The sequence below is a fragment of the Neoarius graeffei genome, chromosome 16, assembly GCF_027579695.1.
Source record: "Neoarius graeffei isolate fNeoGra1 chromosome 16, fNeoGra1.pri, whole genome shotgun sequence".
NCBI lineage: Eukaryota > Metazoa > Chordata > Actinopteri > Siluriformes > Ariidae > Neoarius > Neoarius graeffei.
Window position 1 is genome coordinate 54,215,752 of NC_083584.1, and position 11,549 is coordinate 54,227,300.

General features: G+C 38.8%; 1 protein-coding gene across 1 annotated transcript; it reads right to left on the reverse strand.

The window, feature by feature from the left end:
* Nucleotides 1-6,440: 6,440 nt before the first annotated feature.
* hoxa13a (homeobox A13a) lies at nt 6,441-8,257 on the reverse strand. Its single transcript, XM_060942157.1, has 2 exons — nt 7,490-8,257; nt 6,441-7,219 (listed from the first exon to the last, which is right to left on the reverse strand). Exons 1-2 carry the CDS (start codon nt 8,160-8,162, stop codon nt 6,972-6,974), a joined length of 921 nt encoding a protein of 306 aa, XP_060798140.1. The 5' UTR covers nt 8,163-8,257; the 3' UTR covers nt 6,441-6,971.
* Between the last annotated feature and the right edge of the window lie 3,292 nt (nt 8,258-11,549).

Consider the following 11,549-nt stretch of genomic DNA (forward strand, 5'->3'; position numbering starts at 1 on the left):
GGCATTTGTATTTTTAATCTATTGCTCTCTGAATATGAAGTCTAAAGAGTTGTCACTGCTAGTGAAGCAAGCCATCATTAGGCTGAAAAACCAAAACAGACCCATCAGGGAGATAGCAGAAACATTAGGTATAGCTAAATTGATTTTTTTTTTTACATTTAAAAGAAAGAACACATTGAAATATCAGTTGTGGTGGAGCACTGAAGAATTCTTTCCCCAATGAGGAAAAACCCTCCAGAAGGTTGGCATATCTGTGTCAAAATCAATAGTCAAGAGAAGCCTTCATCAGAGTAAATATAGAGCATGTACCACACAATGTACATCACTCAATGTGAACCTGAAAAACAGGAAGACCAGGTTAGAGTTTGCCAAAAACCTCTAAAAAACCCAAAAACTGTCCAGTTCTGGAACATCACCTTATGGAGAGATAAGACAAAGATGAACTTATATCAGAATGACGGAAAGAGAAGAGTATGGAGAAGGGAAGGAACTGCTGATGATCTGAAGCGTACCTCATCATATGGCATGGGTGCATTCGGCTGACAGTGGAACTGATTCTCTTGTATTTATTGATGATGTGACTGCTGACAAAAGCAGCAGGAGGATGAAATCTAAAGTGTATAGGGCTATATTAACTACTCACAATCACACAAATGCTTCAACACTCTTTGCTTCACAAACTTCACAGCATAGATGAACAGTGACCTGAAGTGTACTTCAAAAACAACCCAGGATTTATTTAAGGTAAAAAAAAATGATAATAAAAATTTTTAAAAAGTGGAAAGTTTTGCAATAGCTCAGTCAGTCACCTGACCTGAATCGAACTGAACTGCATTTCACTTGCTGAAGATGAAACTGAAGATGAAATACCACAAGAACAAACAGGAAGTGAAAACAGCTGCAGTAAACATATGATAGATCATCACCAGGGAAGAAACCCAGCATCTGCTGATGTCCATGAGCTCCAGACTTCAGGCAGTCAGTGACTGCAAATGATTTGCATCCAAGTATTAAAAATGACAATTTAATTTATGATTATGTTTGTTCTATTACTTTCTGTCTTGTAAAAAAGGGGGCAGACCACATCAAAAAGTGCTGGAATTCCTGCACTGTTCACCTCATTCTGATCTTAATTATCTCAAATTAAAGATGAAAGTCTGTACTTTGAGCAAATATTAATTATTTAATTTCACCTCCAATATGCTTTGGAATACAACTAAAATAACAATAACTTTGTCAGTGTCCAAATATTTATGGACCTGGCTATATATGTAGTGGGTGGCACAGTGGTGTAGTGGTTAGTACTGTTGCCTCACAGCAAGAAGGTTCTGGGTTTGAGCCAAGTGGCTGATGATCTTTCTGTGTGGAGTTTGCATGTTCTCCCCGTGTCTGCGTTTCCTCCGGGTGCTCCAGTTTCCCCCACAGTCCAAAGACATGCAGGTTAGGCTAATTGGTGGCTCTAAATTGACTGTAGGTGTGAGTGTGAATGGTTGTTTGTCTCCATGTGTCAACCCTACGATGATCTGGCAACTTGTCCAGGGTGTACCCTGCCTCTCATCCATAGTCAGCTATGATAGGCTCCAGCTTGCCTGCCACCCTACACAGGATAAGCGGCTACAGATAATGGATGGATGGATGGATGGATGGTGTATGTGCAGCAGTCACCATTTTAGTCTCGATTTCAAACAAATGCAAGCACCACTTTTGACCAAAGACTGAACAAAAGATTGGGGATGTAGTCTTAAATGTTTAGATAAGCACCTCTCAGGTACTCACAAATGTCAAGTTTTGTCAAGTGTAAAAGGACATCCTTCTGCAATGATTGTAGTGTAAGCAGTGATTCTGTGAAAGCAACATTATTTTAAATATTTTTAAATATTATTTTGTATTTAAAATAAATATTCCACTTATTCTTTTAAATGAACATGAGGGAAACATTACAATAATTTTAATTGTTTTTCCACCTCAATAGAGAAGTCAGATTTTAAACATCAATCTCAGATGTCATTTCTAATTTGCTCATTAGGTGGCGCAAAAAAACATGATTTTACATTTTACTCTTTTCTTTCCCAGCCAGTGAATACCTGCGCGGAATGTGACGTGGTTCCAGATATTGGGCACAGTCATAATAATAATAATAATAATAATAATAATAATTATTATTATTATTAGGGGCGGCACGGTGGTGTAGTGGTTAGCGCTGTCGCCTCACAGCAAGAAGGTCCTGGGTTCGAGCCCCGTGGCCGGCGAGGGCCTTTCTGTGCGGAGTTTGCATGTTCTCCCCGTGTCCGCGTGGGTTTCCTCCGGGTGCTCCGGTTTCCCCCACAGTCCAAAGACATGCAGGTTAGGTTAACTGGTGACTCTAAATTGACCGTAGGTGTGAATGTGAGTGTGAATGGTTGTCTGTGTCTATGTGTCAGCCCTGTGATGACCTGGCAACTTGTCCAGGGTGTACCCCGCCTTTCGCCTGTAGTCAGCTGGGATAGGCTCCAGCTTGCCTGCGACCCTGTAGAAGGATAAAGCGGCTAGAGATAATGAGATGAGATGAGATTATTATTATTATTATTATTATTATTATATATAGTGTAAGCAGTGATTCTGTGAAAGCAACACACACACACACACACAGATATATATATATATATATATATATATATATATATATATATATATATAGTCATAATGTTTGGATGATCGGGTTTTAATCTTGTAAATAAATATAATTTGTGGGTCTTAAGTTAGTTAGTTAGTTAGTTAGTTAGTTAGTTAGTTAGTTAGTCCTTCCTGCGCCATGCTCTGGTGTTCCCAGGCAGTCTCCCGTCCCAGTAACCAGGCCCTTAAGGTGCACTGTGCAGCGCCGATCTCCCTCAGCGTCTCACCTATACAGTCAGGGTTGCAGTGGGGGGCTAGTCCTCTGGTAACCACGAGAGTTTGACTCCCCACTTGCATCTGCATTGCAGTGTTGCAGTGTGCCTTGCCAGATGGCAGTAGGTACCATTTTTATGATGGTCTTTGGTATGATCCAACTGCGAATAGAACTCACAATCTCCAGATCGAGAGGTGGACATGGAGGAGGACACTAGGCCAGTTCATGGTAATTTGATTGTCATAAACAATGTTAATTATATGTACTTTATATAAAAGGCCTATATTCAACCGTTATTCCATGAAATCGAGTCATACATGAGCTGATAGCCGATGGGGCGCATAGCAAAATAATTTCTGTTTAGAATGTAAACAAACCTGCAAAATGACAGTAGCAATTTGTGAAAAATGCTATAATAATAATTATTGAAAATAAAAAAGGATACGTTCTTATCATCAAATACTTTCATTACATGTTTTGTTGCTTTTTTGTGTTTTGGGGGGTTTTGTTTTTGAGCAGAGTTTTTATTTCATCCTGGTTGGTTCAGCAACACACGCCGCCATTTTGTTTTTCTCTACTTATGCTATATGAGCTGATATCCTAGTAGTAGAGTTGCCAAGCAGCGTACACCATTGCTCATATCCAGTGAATGTGGATAGAATAAATAAGTTTATGCAGGCAACTTAATATAACGAGGACTTTTTTTTTTTATGGAAGGTTCCAAAGGTAAGTTCTATTATTTAATAGAACAATACATTTCTTTCTAATGCATAAAAGTAGTTACTTTTCTAGAATAGTCTATGAATTGAGCTTTATACAGTATGTTGTTATTTCTGCACCATCATATATGCATCTTTCAGTTTTGCTTAATAGGGACACTTAATAGAAAATAATAGGAGAGCAAACCACAATGCATTTTAATTCATGTTCGTTCTCTCTCTTTCTCTCTGTGTGTGTGTGTGTGTGTGTGTGTGTGTGTGAGAGAGAGAGAGAGAGAGAGAGAGAGAGAGAGAGAGAGATTCTTCAGTAATGCGCACACTGTAAAAACGAAAATGTTGAGAAAACTCAAATTATCAAGGTAACATGCTGCAAGAGATTTTTGAGGTTTTTTTCAACTTTTGGCTACTGCTATTGACTTTACGAATGTTTTCAAGTTTAGACGAGAGTTCTGCCAACTAGAATCTTCTTGTTCACCTAATTATGATATTCTTGTGAGGTAAACAATGAAATTTTTAACTTCATTGCCATATATTTCTACCTTCAACAATCACAGAAATTGTTGCTGAATAAACATACAATTATTGCAGTAACTAGTTCACTGTAAACATTTCAGCCTTGTTTAGTTACTTTTTCTCTTTAACTCAATGAGCTCTGAAAAGTGTTTTAATTTGAAGTAATCTGTGCAAGTTTTCAAAGGTTAGACTTGAATTGCTTAGTTGTCTTGACTAATTGAGACTTTTTCTGAGTTGAAACAAAGATAATCGTCTCATTGAGTTAACTTGCATTTTCAAGGCAGCAGGTGAACTTGCCTTTCCAAGTTAAACCAATTTGAAATATTTTATAGTATTAAAATAAAAGCTTTTCAGTTGACTAAAATTCATATTATATTGTCGCTGATAAATTTCACTGGATATCTAAATAATACGACCCTGATTCCAAAAAAGTTGGGACAAAGTACAAATTGTAAATAAAAACGGAATGCAATGATGTGGAAGTTTCAAAATTCCATATTTTATTCAGAATAGAACATAGATGACATATCAAATGTTTAAACTGAGAAAATGTATAATTTAAAGAGAAAAATTAGGTGATTTTAAATTTCATGACAACAACACATCTCAAAAAAGTTGGGACAAGGCCATGTTTACCACTGTGAGACATCCCCTTTTCTCTTTACAACAGTCTGTAAATGTCTGGGAATTGAGGAGACAAGTTGCTCAAGTTTAGGGATAGGAATGTTAACCCATTCTTGTCTAATGTAGGATTCTAGTTACTCAACTGTCTTAGGTCTTTTTTTTTTTTTTTGTATCTTCCATTTTATGATGCGCCAAATGTTTTCTATGGGTGAAAGATCTGGACTGCAGGCTGGCCAGTTCAGTACCCGGACCCTTCTTCTACGCAGCCATGATGCTGTAATTGATGCAGTATGTGGTTTGGCATTGTCATGTTGGAAAATGCAAGGTCTTCCCTGAAAGAGACGTCGTCTGGATGGGAGCATATGTTGCTCTAGAACCTGGATATACCTTTCAGCATTGATGGTGTCTTTCCAGATGTGTAAGCTGCCCATGCCACACGCACTAATGCAACCCCATACCATCAGAGATGCAGGCTTCTGAAATGAGCACTGATAACAACTTGGGTCATCCTTCTCCTCTTTAGTCCGAATGACACGGCATCCCTGATTTCCATAAAGAACTTCAAATTTTGATTCGTCTGACCACAGAACAGTTTTCCACTTTGCCACAGTCCATTTTAAATGAGTCTTGGCCCAGAGAAGACGTCTGCGCTTCTGGACCATGTTTAGATACGGCTTCTTCTTTGAACTATAGAGTTTTAGTTGGCAACGGTGGATGGCACGGTGAATTGTGTTCACAGATAACGTTCTCTGGAAATATTCCTGAGCCCATTTTGTGATTTCCAATACAGAAGCATGCCTGTATGTGATGCAGTGCTGTCTAAGGGCCCGAAGATCACGAGCACCCAGTATGGTTTTCCGGCCTTGACCCTCACGCACAGAGATTCTTCCAGATTCTCTGAATCTTTTGATGATATTATGCACTGTAGATGATGATATGTTCAAACTCTTTGCAATTTTACACTGTCGAACTCCTTTCTGATATTGCTCCACTATTTGTCGGCGCAGAATTAGGGGGATTGGTGATCCTCTTCCCATCTTTACTTCTGAGAGCCGCTGCCACTCCAAGATGCTCTTTTTATACCCAGTCATGTTAATGACCTATTGCCAATTGACCTAATGAGTTGCAATTTGGTCCTCCAGCTGTTCCTTTTTTGTACCTTTAACTTTTCCAGCCTCTTATTGCCCCTGTCCCAACTTTTTTGAGATGGGTTGCTGTCATGAAATTTCAAATGAGCCGATATTTGGCATGAAATTTCAGAATGTCTCACTTTCGACATTTGATATGTTGTCTATGTTCTATTGTGAATACAATATCCATTTTTGAGATTTGTAAATTATTGCATTCCGTTTTTATTTACAATTTGTACTTTGTCCCAACTTTTTTGGAATCGGGGTTGTATATGTAATGTCGTGTCGGGACAATATTATATCGAACAAGCCTAATGCATGTTCTTACTATTCTTACTGTAATGGTTAGAATTTGCAGTGTATCACTTTATTGTATTTCTGTTATTCATGAATTCGAGTGACAGTCGTGTTTATTTGCTTTTAGGGAAACGACTTTCTGACCACAAATCAGAAATTTCAAGGAAATAATTATTCTGTTATTGAACTGAACCAATCCAAACCCATCAGTAGATGGCGATGTTGCTCTACAGATCAGCAGGACTTTTTTTTGGTGATTTGATTTGTTGGTGTCAAAACAAAACGGCTTAATCCTTAATCAAAGTGGTTTATTGAGACGGATTTGAAAAACACTGATTTGACAAAGAGGCAGATGAGGCACTCGAGCATTTGGATAGACATAGATAAATTATTTTAATTATTCTGACACAATTACGAAACAAGTACTGTGCATTAAATAGGGAAACAATTGATCAAATGGTTTCTCTGTATATTCATCGCTGAGCTCAAAGCGTCTGAGAAAAAAACGAGTTGAAGTCACCAGCTGATACTCCAGCTACAGTGTCATTTTCAGGCAGCATCCACATTCGGGGCATTGTTCTGAGAAGTAGCGTTAATACTGGATTGAGTTAGTGATGTTCGAGTCCCGGGTTGTGGTAATCACGCACTGTACTGCGCCCCACAGCCTGGGGCCGAGGGGAAAGGTCTCAACACTGCGTTACATTCGTCAGATTTAAAGGTATTGTCTTCGAGCCGGTAGTCCAGGCAAACGAAGAATTCCCTAAAATATGTATATGACAGTTCTGTATGCGCATTCCTCGACCAGAATGTTCGTGTTGTTTTTTAACCGTTAGTTTTTAATTTGTTGACAATTTTCTTCTCTTTTACGCGCCGGTTCTGAAACCAGATGGTCACTTGTCGTTCAGACAGGCTGGTCAGAGCGGATATCCGCCTCCTCTTGTCCTTGGTAATGAACTTGTTGGCCGCGTATTCGCGCTCCAGTTCTTTCAGCTGCACCTTCGTGTACGGGACGCGTTTCTTTCTGCCGCGCCGGAATGAACTTGTATCTGCGCCCCTGTGAGGAACCGAGTCTGCAAAGAAACCCAAAATACAGTTGTTGAAATTTCACCAGCCTACACACAAAGTCATTCGATTGATATCTGATAAACTCAGATTTTATATTATTTCATGAAAATAATTGACTCTTTTTTGTTGGACGTGGACAATATGGTCACCATGCAGCAGTAACATTTATATTTACAGGTATATTTATGATATCTTATAGAAGCATAGGATCATAGTTGTTGCAAAAGAAATTCCTTTCGAATCGGATGCGTAACCCAGATAAATGTTTCTTTTACCTGGTATAGATGATTTCCACACGTGTCCTGTCTGTGGTTGCTCCTTGTCACAGCAGACCTGCGCGTTCCAGCCGCTAGCACTAATCCCCCACGACTGATAACTTTCCACAGGCAATAAAGTCGACTCGTTCCTGTGCTCCGATGGCCCGCTCACAGCCTGCACTACAGGTACATCCAAGTAGCCGGCAACGGGCTGGTACGGACCCGAGCCATAGCCCGGGTAGAATGTGAACTCCTTGGCTCGAGAAGCAACATAATCTTCGGCAGACTGGGTTGACATATCCGTATATTTATTCCCGTACTGCGAGGCAGCAGAGGATGGCGAATGAGCGGATGATTTAGCCCCATTGCCAGACCAGTGAGGGTGAGACACTTGGCAGGAGTAATATCCACCGCTGCCAAAATACCCATAAGGCAGCGACGCACCACCAGATCCTTGTGAGGCCATGCACGGACTGCATTGTTTTACAGTTTCAACAACTCCTGCACTAGTCACTTCACTCGACGTGTAGGCAGCACTGGGAGCCATGAAATTTCTGCACGAGCTCGGTGCAAAATTGCCACCCGAAAACGTATCCATGTTCTTGCCTGCGTCGTCCAGAGCACTGGTGTTGTCATATAAAAACATGACAGGGTCGGTCCAGCGCGGGCGCAGGACCAGTGACGTTGTCATAGCCAGTCGGACATCGAGTCTTAGGGCTCCTTCACTTAAAACTTTTCTGAAATGAACAAGTACAGATCAGCCAATTCTGCAGGAGTCAAGAGACTCGGACGCGCCCAAGACGCCTCCCAAGGACGTGTTGTTATTGGCTCATGTGACCACGTGATGTGTCTAGGAGGACGTTTCCAGTCGTACACTTTTAAACTAAAAGAAAATGCTGTGCTATAAACGAACATTCCTGTCAAAGGAGGTGGAAAGGTGTTCAAAAAATAAATAAAAAAAAACCCAGAGGTGAGTAACACAGTTGTGCAAATGGATCTAAAGCCCTGCATCTTTATTTCTACAGAAAACTGTGCTGCTCTATCGGAATCAAAAATCCCTCATCGAAGCCTGTAGACATCCAAATATGAGCGCACTGTTCATTTACAATGAATTTATGGACACAATAAGTAATTTCCCCAGATTTTCTGAAATTTTGTTGTTTTATCTATCTGTTTTATGACATTTCACATTTTGTGTATTCATATTGTCCACTGATATTTTGTACCCTACAGCAAAGAAACCATTCCTGAAGTCACGTTTATTAACCATATGTTATAGAAATGTGCACGGTACACTTTATCAGGCTGTGACCACTGTAGACAATGCAGCCAAAATATAGTCGGGGAAAAGAAAATCATGACCGCAAAAAAATATCAGCAATATAAAGAAATGATCACATGGGAAGTGTTTGCTAACGTGATTAAAGTCCAGGCGGCTTCCGTTGAGTTTACGAGATGCTTAGACAGACAACTGTGTGTGTGTGTGTGTGTGTGTGTGTGTGTGTGTGTGTGTGTGTGTGTGTGTGTGTGTGTGTAGATTTTATGCTTGGCCAAGGTCAAGTTGAATGTCTGGCCTTCTGGTCCATTCAGGCTTTGAAGGAGCGTCTCAGTGTTTTCAAGAGCGGAACAATTGGAAAATAATAATCCACTGAATTAAACGCTTCTGAAATTATTTCTACATTGTGTAAAGACGGAAAAATATGTTCATTTTAGACGCAGTCATTTTTGTTGCACCTCCTTGCAGTTGAATATCTTCGATTTAAACAAACAAACAAACAAACAAACAAACAAACAAACAAACAAACAAACAAACAAACAAGCAAAAACCCTCAGCTTCTCTTTGGAAGTGCGGTGCGGGTTTTGTCCAAAGGGTGCGAAAAGTAACGTCTGAATAAATGCCTATCGGATGCCTTACCCTTTCAGAAGTCTAGTCTGGAGGTCCAGGTTCATTGTATTAAGTTTCACAGCTGCCAAGAAAAAGACTTTGTGCGAATCCACACGCCTTATCTGTGACTGCAGGACGGCGCACAGAAGTATTTGAATTCTGACGTCTATGAAGTCTACGCCTATTACTACTGATTAACTTAGTGTGTAAAGAATAAGCTTAGAAGGAATCGACAATAAAAACATATTCATTACAGCAATTCAAAAGAGTCCACTTGGTGTAATTATTCTATTTATCATCTTTGTCACGCCTTAATTCTTATTAACTAGTGCAATAAATTAAAGCAGTTAAATTAACACTTTAAAATTTATTTATATCTTAAAATCAAACTCCTCATTTATTCTGGAGCCTTAACCCAATATTTGAATCGAACTGTTGTATTCTTTGCTTGTATAGCCAACACGTAGGGTTCTTTTTTGATAATTGAACTGTCCGAAAAGTAAGGAACCAACTACATTTGATTTTATATGTATTATTTATTTCCATATTGACTTAAACTTACTGTTTTTATACTCTTCACGTGAAAATGGCATTAACATCGGATGAAAGGGGAGAGTTAATAATACTCTTATTGGTTCCTGATTATTATTATTATTATTATTATTATTATTATTATTATTATTATTATTATTATTATTATTATTGCCACTTATGAAAATGTATAATGCATCTATGATACGTATATTTAATGAAACAAAATAGTCCAAACAATTGCTATTTTTACACAGACCTAACATTACTGCAATATGCTAATCGATCGCCTATAATTAAACAAGCCAAATAACATTTCCAATTTATTTTAAGATCACTTTGAAAAATAAAAGTGAACATCAAATACAAAAGACGAACACACTAATGATGTCCTGTCTCCAAAACACCTACCAATCACACTTGGATCTTTAATTAAGCTGCAAGAGTTTCATGTCCAATAATTCGAAAATTCCTTTCAATGAAATAAAGGGACATGCCGAATAATTAACTTCACACCGCATATCATGTTCATGTGAAGGGATTTTAACGGTGCAAGTCTAGATTTAGTCGAGTAAAATTCCAAATGAAGTGCATTCGACAAACTTAACCCTCGATGCAAGACAGTGCATTGGTATGGAAAATATTGCTGATGAAAAGTTTATCAATGTATATCAGCAGGTATACGCTGCAAGGAGAAATTAAAGCCTTCTAGACAAAATGGCGGGCAGACAGAGGGACCTGCGTTTGCGTAACTCATTCCCTTCCAAATCAGGGACACCACAAAGCCAAGAGGAGGCTTGGAAGAACCTGGGCTGCAAAAGAAGTTTCACTGTTCTGCAATTGATTGGTGACCTAAAAGTATGTTGATGTAGACGAGGCTTCATCAAAAACCATCTGATTTGTTTTTCCAGATAGAGTTTGTGCAAATTTCATGAATAGTAAATTAACTTTAGGCTACTTGAGGGCCGGGTGACTTCTAATTTTAACATAATGTCCAGTGGACAATTTTAAATCGAGAAGAGAAATAGCTGGTGTAAGTTTTGATATAAACTATAGGCTTGCCTTTTTATGTTGTGTTTCTTAACTAAAATTCCAGCCCTATATGAGAGAGCATTTAAACAAATAATTCACAATAGACTAACTTTATAACTTGCTAAGGCATTATATTAACGTTAAAGGAATACAAAAAAAAATCCAACACCTAACACACAGTGTAATTAATATATTTATAACATACGAACGGAAACGTCACCTAAAGTCTAAAACTTATGCTAATTACATATAACATATGAGAAGTTATAACCTAAAGACTGCATATGGATTAAAACTGTCACTCTGCGACCTTGAACCATGACTTTAAGTTGGTCAGTAACTGAATATTTTAAATATATGTTTCCTACAATGTAAATTCAAATAATCTGTTTTAAATTTGTTCGATTACATGAATACAGCTGTGGATGTTAAGAGCGTTAAAGCTCAAGTGCAGTATCAGGAGCCGAGTTTAAAGGCCTGGTCAGGAACCCACATTGTAACCTGTTCTCACTCCCAACGTCACTGCAGCATGCGGTCAAAAAACTTCAGCATCATTGCACACACGCACAAGAGCTCCTCTCACTGCATTATCTCCGTGTGCTCGGTGATCCTTTTATTATCAGTGAAACC

Bases quoted from the DNA above. Each gene is read 5' to 3' on its own strand.
- hoxa13a (XM_060942157.1), bottom strand. From the start codon at position 8,162: ATGACAACGTCACTGGTCCTGCGCCCGCGCTGGACCGACCCTGTCATG. The intron at 7,220-7,489 runs GTAAAAGAAACA...GTTTCTTTGCAG, and splicing joins GTGGAAATCATCTATACCAG to ACTCGGTTCCTCACAGGGGC.